General features: G+C 40.0%; 1 protein-coding gene across 1 annotated transcript in view; it reads left to right on the top strand.

The window, feature by feature from the left end:
- The window catches only part of PHEX (phosphate regulating endopeptidase homolog X-linked), a gene marked incomplete at its 5' end in the record, with an annotated part of 120,443 nt that overhangs the window by 71,798 nt on the left and 21,968 nt on the right, over positions 1–26,677 (top strand). Inside the window, 2 exons of the mRNA XM_039222728.1 lie at positions 15,669–15,723; positions 24,615–24,682. Of these exons, the coding sequence (XP_039078659.1) occupies positions 15,669–15,723; positions 24,615–24,682 (123 nt within the window). The remainder of the gene's footprint in view (positions 1–15,668; positions 15,724–24,614; positions 24,683–26,677) is intronic.

Raw genomic sequence — 26,677 nt, 5'->3', positions numbered from 1 at the left:
CCTGGAGAGCAATGTACTTTCCTCTTAGGACTGCCTTGGCCGCATCCCATAGATTTTGAATTGTTGTGTTTTCATTTTCATTTGTTTCCATATATTTTTTAATTTCCTCTCTAATTGCCTGATTGGCCCATTCATTCTTTAGAAGGGTGTTCTTTAACCTCCATGTTTTTGGCGGTTTTCCAGACTTCTTCCTGTAATTGATTTCAAGTTTCAAAGCATTGTGATCTGACAGTGTGCATGGTATGATCTCTATTCTTTTATATTTATTGAGGGCTGCTTTATGTCCCAGTATGTGATCTATCTTGGAGAATGTGCCATGCGCACTTGAGAAGAAAGTAAATTCCCTGGCCTCAGGATGTAAAGTTCTAAATATATCCGTCAGATCCATCTGGTCCAATGTGTCTTTCAAGTCCATTATTTCTTTAGTGATTTTCTGTCTGGTTGACCTATCCATTGCTGTAAGCGGAGTATTAAAGTCCCCTGCTATTAGCACATTCTTATCTATAAGCTTGTTTCTGTTTGTGATTAATTGTTTTAGATATTTAGGTGCTCCCATATTCGGTGCGTAGACATTTATGATTGTTAGTTCTTCCTGATGGATGGACCCTGTAATTATTATGTAGTGCCCTTCTTCATCTCTTGTGATTGTCTTTAATTTAAAGTCCAGTTTGTCTGATATAAGTATCGCTACTCCGGCTTTCTTTTGATTTCCTGTAGCATGATATATATTTCTCCATCCCCTTACTTTTAATCTGAAGGTATCTTCCCGTCTAAAATGAGTTTCTTGTAGACAGCATATTGATGGATTTTGTTTTTTAATCCATTCTGCTACCCTATGTCTTTTGATTGGAGCATTCAGCCCATTTACATTCAGTGTTATTATTGAAATATGTGGGTTTAGAGTCTTTGTATCTTTTGTAGGGTTCATGTTTGTGGTGGTGTCTCTGGTATCTTTGTTCCTTGCAACCTTTCCTTCAGAGCATCCCCCTCAGGATTTCTTGTAGGGCTGGCTTCGTGGTGACAAATTCTTTCAATTTCTGTTTATTTGGAAAGGTTTTTATCTCTCCTTCTATTTTGAATGACAGGCTTGCTGGATAGAGGATTCTTGGCTGCATATTTTTACTGTTCATCACATTGAAGATTTCCTGCCATTCCTTTCTAGCCTGCCAAGTTTCAGTAGATAGGTCTGTCACCACTCTGATAGGTTTCCCTTTGTATGTTAGGGCCCTTTTCTCCCTAGCTGCTTTCAAAATTCTCTCTTTGTCCTTGTATTTGGCCATTTTCACTATGATATGTCGTGCAGAAGATCGATTCAGGTTACGTCTGAGGGGAGTCCTCTGAGCCTCTTGTACTTCCACATTTACTTCCTTCCCCAGGTCGGGGAAGTTCTCTGCTATAATTTGTTCCAGGACTCCTTCAGCACCTTTCCCTCTCTCTTCCTCTTCTGGGATTCCTATGATACGGATATTGTTGCGTTTGACCGTATCGCTGAGCTCTCGAATTCTTCTTTCCTGTTCCTGGATCAGTTTGTCTCTTTTTTTGTCAGCTTCTTGTTTTTCTATAATGGTGTCTTCTAAATCACTTATTCTCCTTTCTGCCTCTTCAATCCGTGCATTGGAGGCCTCTAATTTATTATGGATCTCATTTATCGCATTTTTTAATTCTTCATGCCTATTTTTATTTTCCATTCTGTCTGTAGCCATAGTTTCTTTGATGTCCCCTATGTTTTTTTCAAGCCCAGCTATTAATTTTACCATTATTATTCTAAAATCTTGTTCAGTGATGCTGCTGATATCTGTTTTGAGCAGTTCATTAGCTGTCATTTCTTCTTGGAGTTTCTTTGGAGGAGAGGTCTTTCGTTTCGTCATTTTAGTTAGCTTTCCGGCTCTTGTTGGTTTTAAAGACCTATTATTCTCTCTGTTTCTATGAGCACTGCTATATCCAAGAAGGCTCTTTGACTTTCCAGGGCCTACCCTTTCAGAGAGTGTTTTTTGAATGGTATCCCCTGGTCTCTCTTGTTGGGACCTTGGTTATTTTATTTTCCTATTCGTAGTGATATTTGGGACTCTCCACCTTGTGCACTCTAGCTTGTTTCTTGAGGTAGCCCTGGAAAAGAAAACAGACAGACAAACACACAGGGAGCAGGAGCACACAAACGCACAGGCTAATTCAACTAACATGCAAAGCGAGAGGGAAAACGAAAAAGTTAAGAGAAAAGATGGAGGAGGGAGGGCGAATAATAGGGAGTATAAAATACATAAAAGGGTCAAAAAGGGGAAAGGAAAAGGAAAAAAGAAGAAAACCGATGGACAAAGAACGGTTTAAAGGATATACCCGGATTTCCCAGCTACAGTTAAATAGCCGTGTGTATGCAGTGCTGGTTGAGGAGCATAGAGAAAGAGAGAGAAGGCAGGGCGAGATGAGGCACAATTGGAAATAGAATGAACAGGCAGAAGGGATAAGAAGCTTTTTTCAAAGAGGTAAAGGGTAGAATATGGTTGGATAGGTGAGAGAAGGGTGCTGGAATTATCCAGAGAAACTATATAGTCTAATTACTCCTGAGAGAAATAGCTGAAAATGTCAGTAGGTGTAGAATTTACATTTACAGAATGGACTCGTTGTGATTGTTTAAGCAAGCTGGCGACCAGAGTTAGTCCAGTCAGTATTCTGGGGAAAAAAGCGAGAAAAGAGAAAGAAGAAGAAAAAAAGAAAGAGAAAAGAAAGGGGAGAAAAAGTAAGAAAAAAAAAAAGAAAAAAACAAAAAAAGGAAAAAAGAAAGAGAAAAAAAAAAAAAAGGGAGGAGGGCAGCTCTCAGGCAGGGATGGGCGTGGCGTGATCCAATGCCTCAGGCGGGAGCTCTGCCTCGGCGGTTGTGGGGAGGAGAGTGACGGTGCTCCAGTCCCTCCTTGAACCCCGCGCTGCAACTCGCTTTTTTGGGCGTGTCAACTGCGTTAGAAGGCTCTCTCAGTGGATTCTGCGTCTTTTTTCTCCCAATCTCTCAGGTTTTGTAAGGTTTCCAATGGCTTCAGATCTTTTCTGTGTGATGTATGGGCGCGAGTGCAAGTACGGAGCTCCTTACTTCTCCGCCATCTTGCCCTCTCCTCTCCCATTTATTACTTGTAATTGTAAGTCATTATGCATAGTATTCCACCAAATAAAAACACCTTGAATTTTTAGTTAATTTTCTACTAATAGACACGTGAGCTGTTTGTTTTCCTATTTGAAAAAAGATTCTGATAAGTTTTGGGTCTCTGTTTTTGTGCAAATCTGAGTCTGGTTCTTTAGGGTAAATTTCTAGGGATTGCTGAGTCAAATGGTATGTCTGGTATAAGGGTTTTTAAATACATCTTACCTGTCTTCTCTTGAGAAAAGTGGTATTGATTTATATTTCCATTAACGATAGATGAGATAATTTTCTTTTACTGAGTTATGCATTGTCAAGATACTGTTGGACGAGATGAAAGAGACTTTTTTTGCTGTTGAATTGACATAAGGGAAAATGTTAGACATACTTTAATTCTTTCTTTAATGTTTATTTTTGAGAGAGAAAGAAAAAAAGAGAGTGAGCACAAGTAGGGGAGGGGCAGAGAGCGAGAGGGAGACACAGAATCTGAAGCAGGCTCCAGGCTCTGAGCTGTCAGTATAGAGCCCGATGTTGGGCTCGAACCCACAAACTATGAGATCATGACCTGAGCTGAAATCAGATGTTTTACTGACTCATCCACCCAGGCGCCCCAGTCATTTTCATTCTTACGACTATTATCTTAAATCCACATATGGATCCAGGAACCCAGACAAGCATTTTCTGAGCACCTGTTGTTATTTCCAGGCCTGAACTAAATAAACATCACTGCCTTTAGTGTCAGTTTTGAATACTTAGGACAGAAACTGTGTATATGAAATGACCTGTTGGAATAACAGTAGAATATGAGATAGTGAGCTTTATAGTGGGAGGAAATTTGTGTTTTCTCTGCCAGTTGAACTGTAAAAGCAGTGGTTCTCAAAGTGTTGTCCCTGGATCATCAGCTTCAGCACCACTTGTGATAAATGAGCATCAACTGGTCCCACCCCTGACCTGCCAAATCAGACTCAGAGTGTGAGGCCAGCAATTTGTATTTTAAGATTTTAATCATCGAATGTCTGCTAGATGCTGAAGTTTGAGAACTACTATAAAAAAAAAGCAGCAAATGCAAAAGAGGTTAATTTGGTTGGGTAAAGGTAGGGGGAAAAACTTCTTCTGTTTGCCTGGGGCTGTCCAAATTTTAGCATTTAAAAAGTTCTGGATCCCAGGACCTCCCTCAGACCTGGGCAAACAGGGATGGTCGGTCTACCTGCTAAAAGAGAGGAGGTTCCCTTTGTTGCAGTATAAAGGTAATTATGGCAGAAAAAGAATAGAAGGGCCAGAAGAGGAAGTTTCAAGATGGAGGACAGATTTTAGAAGCTGCTTTCTGCTTGTCAGGTCTAGGCTGATAAATATGGTGGCGGGAGGTTACCTGTAGGAAGCCAGCAGATGGCTAAGGCATCTTGCTGAATCCCTTGACATGAGTCACAGCTGTTAACACTTGATACTTTCTGGAAAGGGGAAGGTTGGCATTCACCAAACTATCGCAAAATGCCAAATTGAAAAAAAAAGCCACTATTAATCTCAGCAGTGATGACAATGAAATCCCTTTATAGCAGAAAATATAACCAGAAGTGCTTTGTAATTGCCGCAATTTCCATGTCCCAACTGATGGTCCCCTAGATTCTAGGAGCATAGTATCCAGCTTATCTGATTATGAGAACTAATCCTGAATAAGATAGAACACTCATTCCCTCTTAGAGTGAACATTCATTCCAGATTTTCCAAAGCAGTTGCAATTAAAACTATTTTTGTCCTTTGTGCAATGATAATTTGTTAGCCATGTAAAATTTTAGTTTTGAAAGTAAAGTCTACAAAATTATGAGAAAAATACCTAGTCTTATGTTACATGCATAGTACTGACAAGCAGTGAAGAGAGGAGAATGAGGCAGAAGGGCTGATTTATATACACCATTTAAGTTACATACAGACAGCGCTTTATTTTTCCTAAGTCGAGAGTTCTGAATTTCTTGGTATATTAGAATCACCTGAAGTGCTTTTAAAAACATACAACAGAACTCCCCTGGGACCCAGCAATAGTACTGCTAGGAATTTACCCAAGGGATCCAGGAGTGCAGATGCATAGGGGCACATGGACCCCAGTGTTCATAGCAGCACTCTCAACAATAGCCAAAACATGGAAAGAGCCTAAGTGTCCATCAACGGACGAATGGATCAAGAAGATGTGGTTTATCTATACCATGGAATACTACATGACAATGAGAAAGAATGAAATCTGGCCATGTGTAGCAACATGGAGGGAACTCGAGGGTGTTATGCTGAGCGAAATAAGTCAGGCAGAGAAGGACAGATACCATATGGTTGCACATATAGGTGGATTAGGAGGAGCTTAACGGAGGACCATGGGGGAGGAGAAGGGGAAAAATAGTGGGGGAGAGGGAGGGAGGCAAACCATGAGAGACTCTTGAATGCCGAGAACAAACTGAGGGTTGATGGGGGGGGAGAGGGAAAGGGGAGGTGATGGGCATGGAGGAGGGCACTTGTGGGGATGAGCACTGGGTGTTTTATGGAAACCAACTTGACAATAAACTATTAAAAACATTAAAAATAAATAAATAAAAACAGACTCATGCTCAGGACTCCATCCCAGAGATTGTGGCTTGATGGGTATAGGGTGGAGCTTTGACACGAGTCTATTTTTTAAAAGCTCCCCAAGGGATTCTAATGTACAGTTGCAGATGTGAATCCTTATCCTGACCTACATGAGTAGCTCTCAGCCAGCGTGCATCAGAATAACCTGGGGGACTTGCTGAAAACTCTGGGCCCACTCCCAGAGTTCCTGATTCAGCAGGTGTGGGGCGGGGCCCAATAGTCTGTATCTCTAACAAGTGTCCTGTCCAGATGATGCTGCTCCTGCAGCTGGCCCATGACTACATGTTGAAGTGCCATTCTTCTAAGCCATTCCTATCTCAAACCTCAACTGATTTCACAAATCGTTATCTTTTACTCATTAATGCAGACGTGGATATCTACCCCCTCTCCCCAAAAACAGTTCTATCCATCTTTACTGAATTTAAAACATATTCCAATTTAAAAATACACTTCCAGGGGCGCCTGGGTGGCTTAGTCGGTTAAGCGTCCGACTTTCGCTTAGGTCATGATCTCGCGGTTAGTGGGTTCAAGCCCCACGTTGGGCTCTGTGCTGACTGCCAGCTCAGAGCCGGGAGCCTGTTTCAGTCTGTGACTCCCTCTCTCTCTGACCCTCCCCTGCTCACACTCTCTTTCTATCTCTCTTAGAAATAAAAAATAAATAAATAATAAAAAAATTTAAAAAAAATAAAATAAAAAATAAAAATACACTTCCAGGAGCTTTGGTATCAGTTCACCTTTCCAGATGTTGCAAAATAGAATTTTCTTAGTTATATCCTTTTTCCTTCACTAGGTAGTAGGTTCTTTGAGGACATTTGTATGTTCAAAGCTTACCTCTGTGGCTTCGAACATTGTAGGTGCTTAGTAAATGTCAGTGGTCAATGATTATGTATAGAATTTGCATCATAATAATCTGGTAGTTTTTATAATGGTATTTGAATATATTAAAATCTCTAAAATTAGGGTTATAAAATATGTTTATTTAGTGAACTGTAGACCTAGGATCTATTGCATAGAACAAGTAAAATAATCAAGTACTGTAGAAGTAACACAAGTGAATCTCACCAGGAAGTATAATAATGTTGCTAAGATAGATCAGCAGTAAGTTCTGAAATGTGGATTAATACAAGGATTAGTTCAGTAATATAATATAAACATACACTTAAGACTTTCGAAAGTAACTGTCATGCATGTACTAGAGTAAAGCCATGTTAATACATCAGTAAATCCATGCAAAAACTAAACATCCTACTATTTGACAAAACTAATAAGAAAATACATTGTATTGATGTAGCCAGCCCCTTAGCAAAAATATCACAAACACCCATAATGAAAAGAAAGCAGATACACACTCAATGGAAAATCCCAGTACATCACTGGAGAAAGCAGCAACAGCAAGTATGAAAATGGATTGAATTAAACCGGACAGTTTGTACTTTGTCCCGCACATTCTCCAGTGCACAGGATTCTCCTTTAGAATCCCACTTTTGGGATTCTAAAATCCCAAAGTCACACTTTTCTCAACTGATCTTTATCATTTGGCCCTCTTTGCCACTTCTCCCCCAGAGGCTGCTGGAGGGATCCTAACTGAACAGATTCACCAATAATTCGCTAATCCTTCAAAGGGGTCAAAAGAGAGATTGAACTGAAGGATGAACTCCCAAATTGAGTTGAATTTGAGTTGATTTCCATTGTATTAGTACATTTAGAAAAGTTTACTTTAGAGAAAAGGAAGAAGCAGGCAGTCTGGGCTTTGAAGCCTGGCAAGTGAAAGTTGGAGGCCTCCCATTTTGTTAAATCTGAACAAACATGGAAACAACACGAAAAGATGTGTGAGTCTGATGACACTTATCTTAATCACCATTTGTACATGCTGATATTTTAAAAAATCCCTCAAACTTCTACATAACAGAAAACTTTGGAAAGTAATGCTTTCACAATATTGGTTATATGATTCCTGTCCTGAGTCATACTCTTTATGAACATGGAACTTAATGTGGCAGTTACATAAAAGCATGCAGATAATGTAGGTAAAAGAGAACATATTCATTCAGTATGTGTCAGGACCAAAGGACTCTGATCTAAACCAGCGTTTTGTCTGATTTCTCTTTTCAACACATGCCACAGCCATAAAAAGGGAAAATATATTCCTTTATTCCTTGGCAGTAGGAAGGGCTAAGAGTACACAGGAGTGATGGAACTTGCAGGGAGCTAGGCAGGGCTTTTCATCTTGTTAAAATCTGCATTCTGGTTAAGAGTTTGTTCGAGAAAAAAAAAATGCTCACCAACTATGCTATTTCTGCCATAAGTGCAAGAGGAAGAGACCAGCAAAGTCCTTAATCTAGAAGGAAAACGAAAACCAGAACTTGGATAAGGAACCTGCCTCTGCTCTGGTACTGAGTATGGAAACTTCAAGAAGTAGCACATTGGTGGTACTAATAATTGTTAGCATGTAATGTTTTAGACTTTGGCTCACTGTATATTCTCCTAATCATAGATAATGCTTAACTCCCGTTAGACCTTCACGTTTCATAAGGTACGGATTCCATTCACTCACCAGATACTTACTGAGTGCTTATCACATGCCAGGTGTTGTTCTGGCTCTGCAGATAACGTAGTGAAAGAGTAGTGGAAATAAAAACCTCTTTTGTTACGGACCTTGCATTCTAGTTCAGGAAAGACATGACAATTTATGCAGAGTGAGTAAAATGTAGAGTATCACAGTTGATGGTATTACGGTGAGAGGTAAAGCAAGAAAGGGGATAGGATAACACCTTTCTCCTTTAAAAAGTGTTAGGGAAGGCCTTGGTGAGAAAGTGACATTTGAGTAAATGTCTGCAAGCTCTGCAGATAGTAGTGGAAAGAAAGTTCCAGGATGGGGAGAGAGGAGTGGGAAGAAAGGGAGATTATTTATTTTGTTCATGTGTCTTCATACAGTATGAATTTGCTATCCCTCAGTATGTATGTGTTTTCTTGGGTCTGGGCTATGAGATAATGGGCTCGTTTTGTTTTCTTTTTATTTGTCTCTACTAAAGAACCCAATTAAGTGCAACTTTCCAGTAATAAAATGGACACCAAAACCCAAACATGTCGAGGCATTTATTTTTCTTGGAAAGCTATAACTACATTTAAAATATAACTTTATGACTTTAAAGGTCAAGCAGTTGCACCTGCTGGGGTTAGTTACCCTCTGAGAGTGAGCAGTTCTTTGGCCATGCAGTCCTAAACTGAAGCCCTTGAGGCTAGTCAGTATTCGCCGATGGGAGAGTTATGGGAAACTTGAGCAAAAAAGAAAGGTTTGATCCAAGTAAGATACCAGAGTAGGATTTAGCAGGATTTCCTAGGTACAGATTTGAAAAAGAGAATTTTTTTCTAACAAATAATGAAGTGATTACAACATATAGATATGAATATTTTCTTCTGTCAGAGTTTATTTTTTTATTTTTTAAGAACAGTTTCATTTTTTAAAGGCTATAGTGAACAAGAAAATGAAATAAAAGTCGACCAAACTTTGAAGAAAGGAATTAAATTATCTATATGTGCAGATGATATGATCTTATGCCTAGAAATCCAAAGGAATACATTAAAAAATTAGGACTAATAAATGAGTTCAGTACTTTGGTAAGATGCAAGATCATCATTCAAAAGTCTTATTATATTACTATACAGTATCAATGAATACACCAGAAATGATCTTAAGAAATTGATCATAATAGCACCAAAAAGAATAAAATAGGAAAAGGATTGAGAGTCCAGAAATAACCTTTACATTAATGATCAGTTGATTTTCAAAGAGAGTGCAGTGTTTTGTCAGAATTTTAGTCTTTTGAATTGCGTAACCACAGTTTGTATTTTTGCTTGAAACAGGAGAAAAATTTGATAAACACAAGAGCAAAATTACTACTGTGTAAGCTTAGTTAACTGTAAATAGATTTTGTCTAACCTTTAGAAGGATTTTCTATAATATGCACACGTTTATTTCTAAAAGAGTTAATTTTCATGACTTAAGTTGATTACCATTGGCTAGTTAATTTTAAAACATTACATTTATGTCCCCCACACTCCTTAACCACCCACCACCCCAAGAGCCAGGTATCTCCAAGAAGCAGCCACTATGATCGCTTTGATACATATTTTACAGATCTTTTCTGTGCATTTGCATTCATATGTTAGACGGATATGGCGCTTATGTAAAAAATAGAGATTATATTTATATATTTGTATCTATGCCTTGCTTTATTCCAACAACATGTCTTGGAGATTTTTCCCTGCTGGAATATTAAGACCTATGTCTTTCTTTTCATTTGCCACAGATCATTCCATAATATGGTTATCCTATAATGAAGTCATTTTTCTCCTGTTGGACGTTTAGCATGTTGCACCCCTTTCTCAGTTACAGCAACGCAGCAGTGAACATACTTAGCCAGACCCCAAGGTGCACACAAGCCAGTGCTTGGGCAGTGGTTCTTGAAGTGTACCTCTGAGACTAGCGGCTTCAGCATAACAGGGGAACTTGGTAAAGATAAAAATTCTTAGCCTCCTGTCCTGCCCCACTAACTCTGCAACTCTGAGGATGGGGTCTGCAGTCTATTGCAATAAGCCCTCTAGGTGATCCTGAGACATGATGAAGTTTGAGGACTACTGGCAGGAATGTATATGTTTCCATATACACATAGATGCATACATGTACACGTACACTTCTACTTTAATGTGATCTATATGTTCCAAAGCATCACTCTGTGTTATTCAGGATTGTGCAGTAAAAGCCACAGGCTTATGGGAGAAATGGGGTTAGGGACACAACAATAAAAAATGTTGTCAATGGGGTGCCTGGGTGGCTCAGTCACTTGAGCATCCACCTCTGGATTTCAGCTCAGGTCATGATGCCAGGATAACGGGATCGAGCACTGCGTTGGCTCTGCACTGTGCGTGCAGTCTGCTGAAGATTCCCATCCCCCCCCCACACCTCTCCTGCCTTTCTCCTCTGCTCGCACACCTTCTCTCTCTCTCTAAAAACTAAGTTACAAAATAAAAATAAAACGTTATCAGTGACACATGAAACCAAAAGCCAGGATACTGCTAAAAATGACAGCACAGACTAGACTTTAAATAGAAATATGGAAGAAAAAAAAGGATAGCATAGTCTTAAACATGTTAAGTGAGTAAATACATAAAACTACAGAACATATGGCATTTTCCCCTGAAAAGACCTGAGGTTTGCTTGCAGAAGTGGGCGCTGGAGGACTTTGGAGCCTGTGAATTACTGTTTAGCGGTAGAAGGAGGGTGATGTGAAGTTGAAAGGAAAATTTTAACACCAGGTGTGGGTGGTTGTGGCTTCTAACACATATGGTGAACTACGGTAACTGGTCCATGTTGGGACGTGTGTATTTTTGTGTATTCCTGTGTGGCTTGGTTCATTTGATGCGTTTTTCTGCTTTCACTTAGCATTTCTTGAGCACGAAATTGCACATAAGCAAATGTGAAATTGGAGTTATGCCCCAGTGTTTTGTCCCAATATATCAATGACCTTGGATCAAATTTGCCTTTTCAGTGTAAGTGTTACAGCAGAACTGACTGTATAGATTTAACGTAAAAGAGCCGCATACACAACTGAATGCTGGTTTTCCACTTAATATTTCTTTCACTTAATAATATCTTTTAGATATTTTTTCCAATGTCGGCATGTAGTTACTCATTTTTTGAAAATGCAAATGACATATCAGATAAAGGGTTAATATCCAAAATCTATAAGGAACCCACACCCTAAAAACAAACAACCCAGTAAAAAAATGGGCAGAAGATACGAACAGACACTTCTCCAAAGAGGACGTCTAGATGGCCAACAGACACATGAAACAATGCTCAGCATCCCTCCTCATCAGGGAAATACAAATCAAAACCACACTGAGATACCACCTCACGCCAGTCAGAGTGGCTAAAATGAGCAAATCAGAGAACTCTAGATGCTGGCGAGGATGTGGAGAAACGGGCACCCTCCTACACTGTTGGTGGGAATGTAAACTGGTACAGCCCCTCTGGAAAACAGTGTGGAGGTTCCTCAGGAAACTAACAATAGAACTCCCTTATGACCCAGCAATAGCACTGCTAGGATTTACCCAAAGGATACAGAAATGCTGAGGCATAGGAGCACATGGACCCCAATGTTCATAGCAGCACTCTCCACAATAGCTAAAACATGGAAAGAGCCTCAGTGTCCACCAACAGACGAATGGATCCAGAAGATGTGGTTTATCTATATGATATAATACTACATGGCAGTGAGAAAGAATGAAATCTGGCCATGTGTAGCAACATGGATGGAACTCGAGGGTGTTATGCTGAGCGAAATAAGTCAGGCAGAGAAGGACAAATAACATATGTTTGCACGTATAGGAGGATTAGGAGGAACTTAACTGAGGACCATGGGAGAGAAGAAGGGGGGAAATGGTGGGGGAAAGGGAGAGAGGCAAACCATGAGAGACTCTTGAATGCTGCGAACAAACTGAGGACTGATGGGTGTAGGGGGGAGGGAGGATATGGGCATGGAGGGGGGCACTTGTGGGGATGAGCACTGGGTGTTATATGGAAACCAACTTGACAATAAACTATTTGTAAAAAAAAATGGCATTTACAGCATTAAGAGATGACTAACTTGCTCATCAAAATGCTTGTGGCAGTTTACACTCACACCAACACGCATGTCACACCCTAGCCTGTATTACCAATTATCACACTTCTTAGGTTTTGCCAGTCTACTAGTTACATGTCTGTTTCCTTCTTCTCCCTCCCTCTCTCCTCTCATGTATACATCTGTACATATTTATATGTATACATAATGTGTCTGTAATATGTGTGTAGGCATGTGCATGTGTGTACATATACACACATCGACATTGTGAGGAGTACCTCCCGTAAACATACTGATAGAAAAAGGGACTTTGAAAGTTAAAACAGGTAGTGAAGTGGTGCTGAGATGGGGGGGAAAAAGGAAATAAAATGGATTTGCAAAAGAAACAAAACTCAAGAAAAGCCTATTAAAAAGGGAGAGAGGAGAAAAAGCATTCCTTTTCAGTTTAATTTTTTACTTTTACCTTTGCTGTACATCTTACCACTATATGAGGTAAGATACTGGGGTGGCCCTGTGGGGCTTTGCTCTTTCCCTCTAGCCAGTCAGCACCTACAAAACTGTAGCTTCCACTGTTAATCTGTTAGCTTCAGCGAAGCCATCCTGAAGTCATCAGATGCCCCTCTTGGTCAGTGTAGGACCCCCTGGCCCCGACAAGCTGAGCAGACACAGCTGCTCAGAGGAGCGTGATGGCTGTGGCCTGCTGGTCTGAGGCCCTTCACAGCAAAAACCGCAGAAACGGAGACACACGCAGGTGGCACATGTCAGATGTCTTCTGTGAAGATGTTGTCAGTGGACAGAAGTGCTTCCAGCTGGGCACAGTACCAAGCAGGAAAGCCATAATAATTTTATAATTAGATCATATTAGTTTATGATCATTGTTCTTATTAGGAAGTATCATTGCTTTTTAAAAAAAATTTTAATGTTTGTTTATTTTTGAGAGAGAGAAAGAACAAAAGCGGGAGGAGGGGTAGAGAGAGAGGGAGACCCAGAATCCGAAGCAGGCTCTAGGCCCTGAGCTGTCAGCACAGAGCCTGATGCGAGGCTTGAACCCATGAACTGTGAGATCACGACCTGAGCCGTAGTCGGACTTAACTGACTGAGCCACCCAGGTGTCCCTATCATTGCTTTTGGATGATTTTTTGTGGGAAACGAGACTTTCATATAAACACAGTGATTTGCATATATGTGCAATATGTTTTTAGGGCTCCTGGGTGGCCCAGTCCATTAAGCATTCAACTCTTGATTTTAGATCAGGTCATGATCTCATGGTTCATGAGATTGAGCCCCGTGTCAGGCTCTGCGCTGACAATATACATATATATCTTCAACTCAGAAGGATTTACTGAAAGTAATAACCAAAAAAGAGGATAGGATATTGATGTAAAGATGCAAAAAGAAATGTAAGGAAATGAAAAAATTATGAAGATTAATAGGATGTTGCCTCTTCAAAGTCAGGTGCATTTTCCTTTGTATGAAAGCTGCAGGAAGAGAGAACTGCTAGCTGGATCCATCTCTGTTTTGCAGTGAGGTTTTTGCACTCTCAAACTGATATTAAGAAAACATAAAGAATAGTTAACTCTATTATAAATGTTATTATAAATGTTAACATTACATTTCATTTCTAAATTAAGAACTTGTTTTCTTGCCCCCACCTCTTGTACTGCCCTTTCATGACTGGTAGATAGACAGAATGTTGAGAGGGAGGGAGTGAAGAGAAAACATTGTATTTAGTTTTTTAATGTTTGTTATTTTGAGAGAGGGCATGAGGCTGCATGTGGGAAAGGGGCAGAGAGAAGAGAGACAAAGAGAATCCCAAGCAGGCTCCATACTGTCAGCGTCATGACATTTTAACTCATAAAAGAGATTTCAGTCTCAAAGGGAACGAAAGCTCTAGAACAGCCAAGGACATTGCAGAAGGCAGCTCTCTGGCTCGCGCTCGCTCTCTCTCTCTTTCTCTCCCTCCCTCCCTCTCTCCCTCTCTCTCTCTCTCTCTGAATGTGTGTGTGTGTGTGTGTCTTTTGTTACTATTCTTTGCATTCCTGATTGTTATGACTTAGGAATGCAGCTCTTAGGATCAGCCCAGAAGGTTAAATTTAGTGGTGAGTTGCACTAGCAAAGCAAAGCATTTCTCCCACTCATCTGCACAAAGCCAGATGCATGATTTGTAAGGCCCACTGCAAAATGAAAATATGGGGTCAGGAAAGAGTGCAGCTAAAGGTACTCAAGTATGAAGTTTATCCTGCATTTATTGGCTTCTCTTTCTCTAAACTTGTCATGGTTTATTTGCTATTCATTGCCATTGTAAGTTGTAAGAAAAATAAACATTTTAAGTCATCAGCATAATTTTACTGTTCATCTTTAGATTGTGCAATGCCAGTTTTAAATGAAAAGAGCTTTTAACTTGTATGTGAAATCACCAAAATTATGCAGTTTGTATTTTGTAGCTTATACATGCATAGATATTTTGTTCTTACTGTAACAGTGGAAATGCTGCATGAAACCGACCCCACGTTTTTATGTCATTTCCTAATACACATGGATTCTCCTAACACTCTCATCTTCAGCTTACTGATGAAAAAGGAAGTACTGAAAGGAAAATAAACTATGGGTTGCCCTGTGTTTCCATTTGCTTCTGTGTCATTTTCACTGTACGTGATTGGTTAATACAGGGAAGTAACAAAAGTAAGAAAGGATCTGATAGAGTTCCCTGGTCATTCAGGTTAGAGTGCCCTTGCCTTTTTTTGGTGATCAAAACAAATCCTGGCTCCATTAGAAAGAGCCCTCTTGGTGCTGTCAGAGCTCACATCTACTCAGTCTTGGATGTCATATGCTTATCTTGTACTTGCTTTGAGTCTCACAGAATCCCCCACATTGTGGATCTACTGGAGTTCTGTGCTTCTGGGAATCATCAAGAATGTTGTGTGCAAATGGGACCCCCGGGGGAGGGAGGGTCTGTGACTCCACAGTTTGCGTGTCCATGTAGCTGGCCCTTCCTTTGTCAGGGAAGCTGCTGGACTGCCAGAAACTTCCTGCATGTGCTATGAAGGAACCCAGGTCATGGAAGGGTGAACAATGCCTATTTAATTGCGTGTTCATGCAAAGTGGTTTCCTTGAAACTATTGTGATGCACTTGTTACAAACTCTGTTGAATTAATGTCATTTTAGAAACAGTGAGTCTCTTGAGTGCTCCTAGCTTCAGGAGTACCTTTCAGGGGGGCCTTTGAAACTTCTCGGCTAAAGCTTGAACCAAGTACTCATAATTGAATCAATCTCTGTATCTCTTACAATTTTATCTGTCTTTCTCCCAGGATTTCCAGCAGGAGAGCTCCAGAAGCCTTTTTTTTGGGGAACAGAATACCCTCGGTAGGTAAATTAATGAAGAAGTCAGCTATTGACAAGTAAGGAGGAACATACTGCTTTGGCTGAGAATAGAATATAAAGTCACAAAAACAAAAACCAACGCCACTGTTTGTTCAGCAAAAACAAGACATAGAACTTGGTGTGGGTCAGATGTACTTTCATCATTTCAGGAATTTGTTTTCTGATTCTTTTTCCACTTTGTGTGACTGGACAGGAAAGGCAGCATCTGCACAGGGGACTTTGATCTTTCTGCATTTATTCACTTATGCATTGACTCATAGGACAACTATGTGGACCTTGAAGGATTGTTATGATTTGAGTTGATAGTAAAGGGCCTAAAAGCATGGAAGAAATGGAGGAAATAATGTGAGAAAAGGAAAGAAAAGTACCTATAGAAAACCAAGATTTTAGTTTGATTGATCCAATTAGTATATGAAGGGAAGTAGTGGAAAAGACATCTGTAAAAGAAAGTTGATATTTGATATTGGCAAGCTCTGAGTGATGGGTAAGGAGCCTGGGCATTAATAAGCAATAGAAAATATTTAAGTTTTTGTATTTCCCTGATGAGGAGGGAGGCTGAGCATTGTTTCATGTTGGCCATCTGGATGTCCTCTTTGTAGAAGTGTCTGTTCATGTCTTCTGCCCATTTCTTCACTGGATTATTTGTTTTTCGGGTGTGGAGTTTGGTGAGTTCCTTATAGATTTTGGATACTAGCCCTTCATCTGATATGTCATTTGCAACTATCTTTTCCCATTCTGTCAGTTGCCTATTAGTTTTATGGATTGTTTCCTTTGCCATGCAGAAGCTTTTTATCTTGATGAGGTCTCAGCAGTTTTTTTTTTTTTTGATCGTTTTCTTTTTCTTTTCCTTAAATAGTTTATTGTCAAGTTGGTTTCCATATAACACCCAGTGCTCATCACCATAAGTGCCCTCCTCCATGCCCATCACCCGCCTTCCCCTCTCCCCAACCCCTATCAGCCCTCAGTTTGTTCTGGGCATTCAAGAGTCTCTCATGGTTTGCCTCCCTCCCTCTCCTCCCCCCCCCATTTCCCCCCTTCTTCTCCCACACGGTCCTCTGTTAAGTTCCTCCTAATCCTCCTGTACGTGCAAACATATGGTATCTGTCCTTCTCTGCTTGACTTATTTCGCTCTGCATAACACCCTCGAGTTCCATCCATGTTGCTACACATGGCCAGATTTCATTGTTTCTCATTTCCATGTAGTATTCCATTGTATAGATAAACCACATCTTCTAGATCCATTTGTCCGTTGGGGGACACTTAGGCTCTTTCCATGGTTTGGCTGTTGTTGAGAGTGCTGCTATGAACATTGCTACATGTGTCCCTATGCATCAGCACTCGTGTATCCCTTGGGTAAATTACTGACAGTGCTATTGCTGGGTCATAGGGGAGTTCTATTATTAATTAAAAATTTTTTTTAAATTTTTTATTTTATTATTTTTTTAATAGTTTATTGTCACTTGGTTTCCATATAACACCTAGTGCTCATCCCCACAAGTGCCCTCCTCCATGCCCATCACCCCCTTTCCCCTCCCTCCCTACACCCACCAGCCCTCAGTTTGTTCTCAGCATTCAGAAGTCTCTCTTGGTTTGCCTCCCTTCTTCTCCCTCCCTATTTCCTCCCCTTCTTCTCCCCCACAGTCCTCTGTTAAGTTCCTCCTAATCCTCCTATATGTGCAAACATATGGTATGTGTCCTCTGCCTGTCTTATTTCGCTCAGCATGACACCCTCAAGTTCCATCCATGTTGCTACACATGGCCAGATTTCATTCTTTCTTATTGCCACGATCCCATTGTATAGATAAACCACATCTTCTTGATCCATTCGTCCATTGATGGACACTTAGGCTCTTTGCATGTTTTGGCTATTGTTGAGAGTGAACATTGGGGGTCCATGTGCCCCTATGCATCAGCACTCCTGTATCTCTTGGGTAAGTTCCTAGCAGTGCAATTGCTGAGTCATAGGGGAGTTCTAGTGTTAAATTTTTGAGGAACCTCCACACAGGTTTCCAGAGGGGCTGCACCAGTTTACATTCCCACCAACAGTGTAGGAGGGTGCCTGTTTCTTCACATCCTTGCCAGCATCTTGAGTCCTCTGATTTGCTCATTTTAGACACTCTAACTGGCATGAGGTGGTATCTCAGTGTGGTTTTGATTTGTATATCCCTGATGAGGGGGGATGCTGAGCATCGTTTCATGTGTCTGTTGGCCATCTGGATGTCCTCTTTGGAGAAGTGTCTGTTCATGTCTTCTGCCCATTTCTTCACTGGGTTGTTTGTTTTTCGGGCGTGTAGTTTGGTGAGTTCCTTATAGATTCTGGATATTAACCCTTTATCTGATATGTCATTTGCAACTATCTTTTCCCATTCCGTTGGTTGCCTATTAATTTTCTGGGTTGTTTCCTTGGCTGTGCAGAAGCTTTTAATCTTGATGAGGTCCCAACAGTTTATTTTTGCTCTTGATTCCCTTGCTTTTGGGGATGTGTCAAGTAAGAAGTTGCTGCGGTGGAGGTCAAGGAGGTTGTTTCCTGCTTTCTCCTCTAGGGTGTTGATAGTTTCCTGTCTCACGTTCAGGTCCTTTATCCATTTTGAGTTGATTTTTGTGCATGGTGTGAGAAAATGATCTAGTTTCATTCTTCTGCATGTTGCTGTCCAGTTCTCCCAACACCATCTGTTAAAAAGGCTGTCTTTTTTCCATTGGATATTCTTTCCTGCTTTGTCAAAGATCAGTTGGCTGTATACTTTTGGGTCCACTTCTGAGTTCTCAATTCTGTTCCATTGGTCTATGTGTCTGTTTTTGTGCCAATACCATACTGTCTTGAGGATGACAGCTTTGTAGTAGAGGCTGAAGTCTGGGATGGTGATACCTCCCGTTTTGGTTTTATTTTTCAGTATTACTTTGGCTATTCGGGGTCTTTTGTGGTTCCATACAAATTTTTGGATAGTTTGTTCTAGTTTTGAGAAGTATGCTGGTGCAATTTTGATTGGAATTGCATTGAATGTGTAGAGTGCTTTAGGTAGTAATGACATCTTAACTATATTTATTCTTCCTATCCATGAGCATGGAATGTTTTTCCATTTCTTTGTGTCTTCTTCAATTTCCTTCATAAGTTTTCTATAGTTTTCATCATACAGATCTCTTGTATCCTTGGTTAGGTTTATTCCGAGGTATTTTATGGTTTTTTGTGCAATTGTGAATGGGATCAGTTTCTTGATTTCTCTTTCTGTTGCTTCATTATTGGTGTATAAAAATGCAACCGATTTCTGTACGTTGATTTTGTACCCTGCAACTTGGCTGAATTCTTGGATCAGTTCTAGTAGGCTTCTGGTGGAGTCTGTCGGGTTTTCTATGTAGAGTATCATGTCATCTGCGAAGAGTGAAAGTTTGACTTCCTCTTTGCCAATTCTGATGCCTTTGATTTCCTTTTGTTGTCTGATGGCTGATGCTAGGACTTCCAGCACTATGTTAAACAACAGTGGTGAGAGTGGACATCCCTGTCGTGTTCCTGATCTCAGGGGGAAAGCTCTCAGTTTTTCCCCGTTGAGGATGATGTTAGCTGAAGGCTTCTCATAGATGGCTTTGATGATGTTTAAGTAGGTTCCTTCTATCCCAACTTTCTCGAGAGTCTTTATTAAGAAGGGATGCTGTATTTTGTCAAATGCTTTTTCTGCATCTATTGACAGGATCATATGGTTTTTATCTTTTCTTTTATTGATATGATGGATCACATTGATTGATTTGCGAATGTTGAACCAGCCCTGTAACCCAGGAATGAATCCCACTTGATCTTGGTGGATGATTCTTTTGATATGCTGCTGGATTCGATTTGCAAGGATCTTGTTGAGAATTTTTGCATCCGTATTCATCAAGGATATTGGCCTATAGTTCTCTTTTTTTGCTGGATCTCTGTCTGGCTTGGGAATCAGAGTGATGCTGGCTTCATAAAATGAGTCCGGGAGTTTTCCTTCGACTTCTATTTTTTGGAATAGCTTGAGAAGAATTGGGATTAATTCTGTTTTAAATGTCTGGTAGAATTCCCCAGGGAAACCATCAGGTCCAGGGCTCTTATTTGTTGGGAGATTTTTGATCACTGATTCGATTTCTTCACTCGTTATGGGTCTGTTCAGGTTTTCTATTTCTTCCCGTGTGAATTTTGGTAGTGAGTGTGTGTTTAGGAATTTGTCCATTTCTTCTAAGTTGTCCAATTTGTTGGCATATAATTTTTCATAGTATTCCCTGATAATTGCTTGTATTTCTGAGGGGTTGGTTGTAATAAGTCCATTTTCATTCATAATTTTGTCTATTTGGGTGCTCTCTCTTTTCTTTTTGATAAGCCTGGCTAGAGGTTTGTCAATTTTGTTTACTTTTTCAAAAAACCAACTCTTGGTTTCATTGATCTGTTCAATTGTTTCTTTGGTCTCTATGTTGTTTATTTCTGCTCTAATTTTTACTATTTCTCTTCTTCTACTGGGTTTAGGGCGTTCTTGTTGCTCTGCCTCTAGCTCCTTTAGGTGAGCTGTTAGATTTTGGACTTGTGCTTTTTCTAATCTCTTGAAATAGGCCTGGAGAGCAATGTACTTTCCTCTTAGGACTGCCTTGGCCGCATCCCATAGATTTTGAATTGTTGTGTTTTCATTTTCATTTGTTTCCATATATTTTTTAATTTCCTCTCTAATTGCCTGATTGGCCCATTCATTCTTTAGAAGGGTGTTCTTTAACCTCCATGTTTTTGGCGGTTTTCCAGACTTCTTCCTGTAATTGATTTCAAGTTTCAAAGCATTGTGATCTGACAGTGTGCATGGTATGATCTCTATTCTTTTATATTTATTGAGGGCTGCTTTATGTCCCAGTATGTGATCTATCTTGGAGAATGTGCCATGCGCACTTGAGAAGAAAGTAAATTCCCTGGCCTCAGGATGTAAAGTTCTAAATATATCCGTCAGATCCATCTGGTCCAATGTGTCTTTCAAGTCCATTATTTCTTTAGTGATTTTCTGTCTGGTTGACCTATCCATTGCTGTAAGCGGAGTATTAAAGTCCCCTGCTATTAGCACATTCTTATCTATAAGCTTGTTTCTGTTTGTGATTAATTGTTTTAGATATTTAGGTGCTCCCATATTCGGTGCGTAGACATTTATGATTGTTAGTTCTTCCTGATGGATGGACCCTGTAATTATTATGTAGTGCCCTTCTTCATCTCTTGTGATTGTCTTTAATTTAAAGTCCAGTTTGTCTGATATAAGTATCGCTACTCCGGCTTTCTTTTGATTTCCTGTAGCATGATATATATTTCTCCATCCCCTTACTTTTAATCTGAAGGTATCTTCCCGTCTAAAATGAGTTTCTTGTAGACAGCATATTGATGGATTTTGTTTCTTAATCCATTCTGCTACCCTATGTCTTTTGATTGGAGCATTCAGCCCATTTACATTCAGTGTTATTATTGAAATATGTGGGTTTAGAGTCTTTGTATCTTTTGTAGGGTTCATGTTTGTGGTGGTGTCTCTGGTATCTTTGTTCCTTGCAACCTTTCCTTCAGAGCATCCCCCTCAGGATTTCTTGTAGGGCTGGCTTCGTGGTGACAAATTCTTTCAATTTCTGTTTATTTGGAAAGGTTTTTATCTCTCCTTCTATTTTGAATGACAGGCTTGCTGGATAGAGGATTCTTGGCTGCATATTTTTACCGTTCATCACATTGAAGATTTCCTGCCATTCCTTTCTAGCCTGCCAAGTTTCAGTAGATAGGTCTGTCACCACTCTGATAGGTTTCCCTTTGTATGTTAGGGCCCTTTTCTCCCTAGCTGCTTTCAAAATTCTCTCTTTGTCCTTGTATTTGGCCATTTTCACTATGATATGTCGTGCAGAAGATCGATTCAGGTTACGTCTGAGGGGAGTCCTCTGAGCCTCTTGTACTTCCACATTGACTTCCTTCCCCAGGTCGGGGAAGTTCTCTGCTATAATTTGTTCCAGGACTCCTTCAGCACCTTTCCCTCTCTCTTCCTCTTCTGGGATTCCTATGATACGGATATTGTTGCGTTTGACCGTATCGCTGAGCTCTCGAATTCTTCTTTCCTGTTCCTGGATCAGTTTGTCTCTTTTTTTGTCAGCTTCTTGTTTTTCTATAATGGTGTCTTCTAAATCGCTTATTCTCCTTTCTGCCTCTTCAATCCGTGCATTGGAGGCCTCTAATTTATTATGGATCTCATTTATCGCATTTTTTAATTCTTCATGCCTCTTTTTATTTTCCATTCTGTCTGTAGCCATAGTTTCTTTGATGTCCCCTATGTTTTTTTCAAGCCCAGCTATTAATTTTACAAAAATATTTCTAGGAGAGAGAGAGAGAGACAGCGTGAGCAGGGGAGGGTCAGAGAGAGAGGGAGATACAGACTCTGAAATAGGCTCCAGGCTCTGAGCTGGCAGTCAACACAGAGCCCGACGCAGGGCTCGAACCCACGAACCACGAGATCATGACCTAAGTGAAAGTCAGACGCTTAACCGAGTAAGCCACCCAGGAGCCCCTCAATTTCTTGATTTCTCTTTGTGTTGCTTCATTATTGCTGTATAAAAATGCAACCTATTTCTATACATTTATTTTGTACCCTGTGATTTTGCTGAATTCATGGATCAGTGCTAGTAGGCTTCTGGTGCAATCTCTCAAGTTTTCTTTGTAGAGTATCATGTCATCTGCGAAATGTGAAAGTTTGACTTCTTCTTTGCCAAATCTGATGCCTTTGATTTCCTTTTGTTGTCTGATGGCTGATGATAGGACTTCCAGCACTATGTTAAATAACAGTGGTGAGAGTGCACATCCCTGTCATTTCTGATTTCAGGGGGAAAGCTCTCAGTTTTTCCTTGTTGAGGATGATGTAGCCAAGGGCTTCTCAGAGATGGCTTTGATGATGTTTAAGTAAGTTCCTTCTATCCCAACTTTCTCGAGGGTCTTTATTAGGAAAGGATGCTGTATTTTGTCATATGCTTTTTCTGTATCTATCAACAGGATCATATGGTTTTTATCTTTTCTTTTGTTAATGTGATGTATCACATTGATTGATTTACGAATATTGAACTGGCCCTGTAACCCAGGAATGAATATCACTTGATTATGGTGGATAATTCTTTTTATGTGCCGTTGAATTCAATTAGGAGCAGCCCCTCTTAAAGGAAGTTTATTGTAGAGCAGTTCCTATAAGCTTCCATTGTTCATCCCTGAAATTCATCCAGTCAACTGCATTGACCAAAGGTGGTAGAGGACTGAGTACTGTTCTCAGGGCTGAGAGGCATGAAAAACGAAATGTTATAGGCTGCCTAGTGACAGCCACTACTGCAGAAATGAGCACCATGTAACATTACAAGTTTTGTTCCATACTGCCATGATAGCTCCATGATTGAAATGCATAATTTTACTCTTACTTCTTTTTTAAAAAAATTTTAAATAGTCTATTTATTTTTGAGACAGAGACAGAGCTTGAGTGGGGGAGGGGCAGAGAGAGAGGGAGACACAGAATCTGAAACAGGTTCCAGGCTCTGAGCTGTTAGCTCAAAGCTTGATGTGGTACTCGAACCCACGAACCGTGAGATCTGACCTGAGCTGAAGTTGGACAATTAACCGACTGAGCCACCCAGGCACCCCCTACTCTTACTTCTTTAATGAAGGTTTGCAATGATGTAAAAACAGTAGGAAGTGTTTTTTCAAATGCAAATTACCTTGCAGGAAAGAAATGAAGGAAAGAATTGCCACCAAGGGGAAAAATGAAATCTTACAGCACTTCGTTGAGTGTCGTTGAGACCAACAATTAACATGTTAAGGATCATTATGTCCTGTAATAACATGTTGCTTCAAAAATTCTTGTTCTTTCCACTTATGGGTCCTTTCCATTTGCTGGGTGACTTTGATGTTGCATGTCAGGAGGCAACTGCAAAATATTTTCAGGAAATCTCAGGAAGAATCCTCATAACAAAGATTTTTAAGTTGTCTTTAATATTCAGCCACATGTTAAAAAACTGAATTACATGTAGACCTATCACTTGCTTGATATGGCAAAGTTAATTAACTGATTAGTTAAATGATTGTTAACTTTCTTACTGTGTCCTAGGTACAGAGAATTTAACAGTGATCAGATTGATAAGGGTTTGGCTTTCATGGAACTTGTAGTTGAGAGAGGTGCCAGGCCCACGTGTACGTGTGCATATACACAGACACACACCTGGAAGCCTCCTTATGGATTTCTTCATGTATCATTAATATACTCTGTTTCAGTTCTTTACTGCTACCTAACAGCACCACCAAACAATCACTACTGGCTTATGATTCTGCAGTTTCCAAATCTGGTTAAGGCTTCATGATCTTTGCCATTCACTCCTGAGCTTGTCTTTCACAGAAGCAAGGGAATGTGACTACCTTTGAAAGCAGTGATCTCTTTCAATCTCTGCTCTGTTCCTTTTTTTATGATTGCATTTGGGAAACAATTTAACTTCTAAGTCTATAGTGATTTTTTCACCAGGTTCTCAGATAAAAAATAAATGGTATGTTTACAGACAGGATCTTTCAAACCCTGCTGCTGCTTTGACTGTTTATAAATATAAAGTATCTAGAGCTGATACAGAATTATAGAAGCATTAGAGCTAGAAGGGACTTTAGAAACCATCTCTTTCACATCCCTAATTTCATACATGGTCATTGTGGCAGTATTAGAATTTATTTTCTTTGTCTATTTCAATGAGAAGATTGTGTTTAGATTTTTCTTTTTATAGTTTTGAGGGTGTGGTTATTAAGTTGTTATGGTTACTAGAAAACAGATTATCTTGTCTTTTCACTGAGAAAAATCAAATGATTATGCTCTGGGGTTCATGCCTGTAATCTATTTATACCATAGATCTCTGAGTTATGGAGCTATAGGAGTAATTGTTGGACATGAATTTACACATGGATTTGATAATAATGGTAAGTACTGATTCATTGTATAAGCTGCTGCTTTTATGATAATGTTGATGATACGGATGTTAATTGTTGCTATTATCTTTGCATAGTGGCATCATCATAGACTGAAGATTATCCAAAGCAGTATGACTGCTTATTGAAAAGTTTCCCCCATGCCTTGTTGTGATAGCTTGACATAAATAAATAATTGTTCCTGTTGGTGATGGGATAGCATGAAAAAAAAGACCTTGTAATTTCAATGAAATTAGCTTTGCATTTAGATCAGGATTGCTGTAGCTGCCATGATAGTTACAGGAATTGCTTCATACCCTCTCCCCTCTCTCACTTCTTTATTCACCATCTTGGGATGCTCTCCCTGGAGGTGTGAGCTCTGCTTCGAAGATGATTATACATGCTACCAAGTTAGGACTCCGGAGCTTGGCTGCCTGATTTTTTTTTTTTTTTTTTACAAATAGTTTATTGTCAGATTAGTTTCCACATAACACTCAGTGCTCATCCCCACAAGTGTCCTCCTCCATGCCCATTCCCCCTCCCCCCCTCATCCATCAGTCCTCAGTTTTTGTCAGCATTCAAGAGTCTCTCATGGTTTGCCTCTCTCCCTTTCCCCCACCATTTCCGCCCTTCTTCTCCCCCTTGTTCTTCCGTCAAGTTCCTCCTAATCCTCTTATACATGCAAACATATGATATTTGTCCTTCTCTGCCTGACTTATTTCGCTCAGCATAACACCCTCAAGGTCCATCCATGTTGCTACACATGGCCAGAGTTCATCGTTTCTCATTGCCATGTAGTATTCCATGATATAGATAAACCACATCTTCTTGATCCATTCATCTGTTGATGGACACTTAGGCTCTTTCCATGTTTTAGCTATTGTGGAGAGTGCTGCTATGAACATTGGGGTACATGTGCTCCTATGCCTCAGCATTTCTGTATCCCTTGGGTAAATTCCTAGCAGTGCTATTGCTGGGTCATAGGGGAGTTCTAATGTTAGTTTCCTGAGGAACCTCCACACTGTTTTCCAGACGGGCTGCACCAGTTTATATTCCCACCAACGGTGTAGGAGGGTGCCCGTTTCTCCACATCCTCGCCAGCATCTAGAGTTCTCTGATGTGCTCATTTTAGCCACTCTGACTGGCGTGAGGTGGTATCTCAGTGTGGTTTTGGTTTGTATTTCCCTGATGAGGAGGGATGCTGAGCATCGTTTCATGTGTCTGTTGGCCATCTGGATGTCCTCTTTGGAGAAGTGTCTGTTCATATCTTCTGCCCGTTTCTTCACTGGGTTGTTTGTTTTTCGGGCGTGTAGTTTGGTGAGTTCCTTATAGATTCTGGATATTAACCCTTTATCTGATATGTCATTTGCAACTATCTTTTCCCATTCCGTTGGTTGCCTATTAATTTTCTGGTCCCAACACCATCTGTTAAATAGGCTGTCTTTTTTCCATTGGATATTCTTTCCTGCTTTGTCAAAGATCAGTTGGCTGTATACTTTTGGGTCCACTTCTGAGTTCTCAATTCTGTTCCATCGGTCTATGTGTCTGTTTTTGTGCCAATACCATACTGTCTTGAGGATGACAGCTTTGTAGTAGAGGCTGAAGTCTGGGATGGTGATCCCTCCCGTTTTGGTTTTATTTTTCAGTATTACTTTGGCTATTCGGGGTCTTTTGTGGTTCCATACAAATTTTTGGATAGTTTGTTCTAGTTTTGAGAAGTATGCTGGTGCAGTTTTGATTGGAATTGCATTGAATGTGTAGAGTGCTTTAGGTAGTAATGACATCTTAACTATATTTATTCTTCCTATCCATGAGCATGGAATGTTTTTCCATTTCTTTGTGTCTTCTTCAATTTCCTTCATAAGTTTTCTATAGTTTTCATCATACAGATCTCTTGTATCCTTGGTTAGGTTTATTCCGAGGTATTTTATGGTTTTTTGTGCAATTGTGAATGGGATCAGTTTCTTGATTTCTCTTTCTGTTGCTTCATTATTGGTATATAAAAAT

This window comes from Hyaena hyaena, unplaced genomic scaffold (genome assembly GCF_003009895.1).
Source record: "Hyaena hyaena isolate Hyena2069 unplaced genomic scaffold, ASM300989v1 scaffold_1182, whole genome shotgun sequence".
Classification (NCBI taxonomy): Eukaryota; Metazoa; Chordata; class Mammalia; order Carnivora; family Hyaenidae; genus Hyaena; species Hyaena hyaena.
Note: the sequence above shows the minus strand (reverse complement) of the source record. Positions and strands in the feature narration are given on the sequence as shown.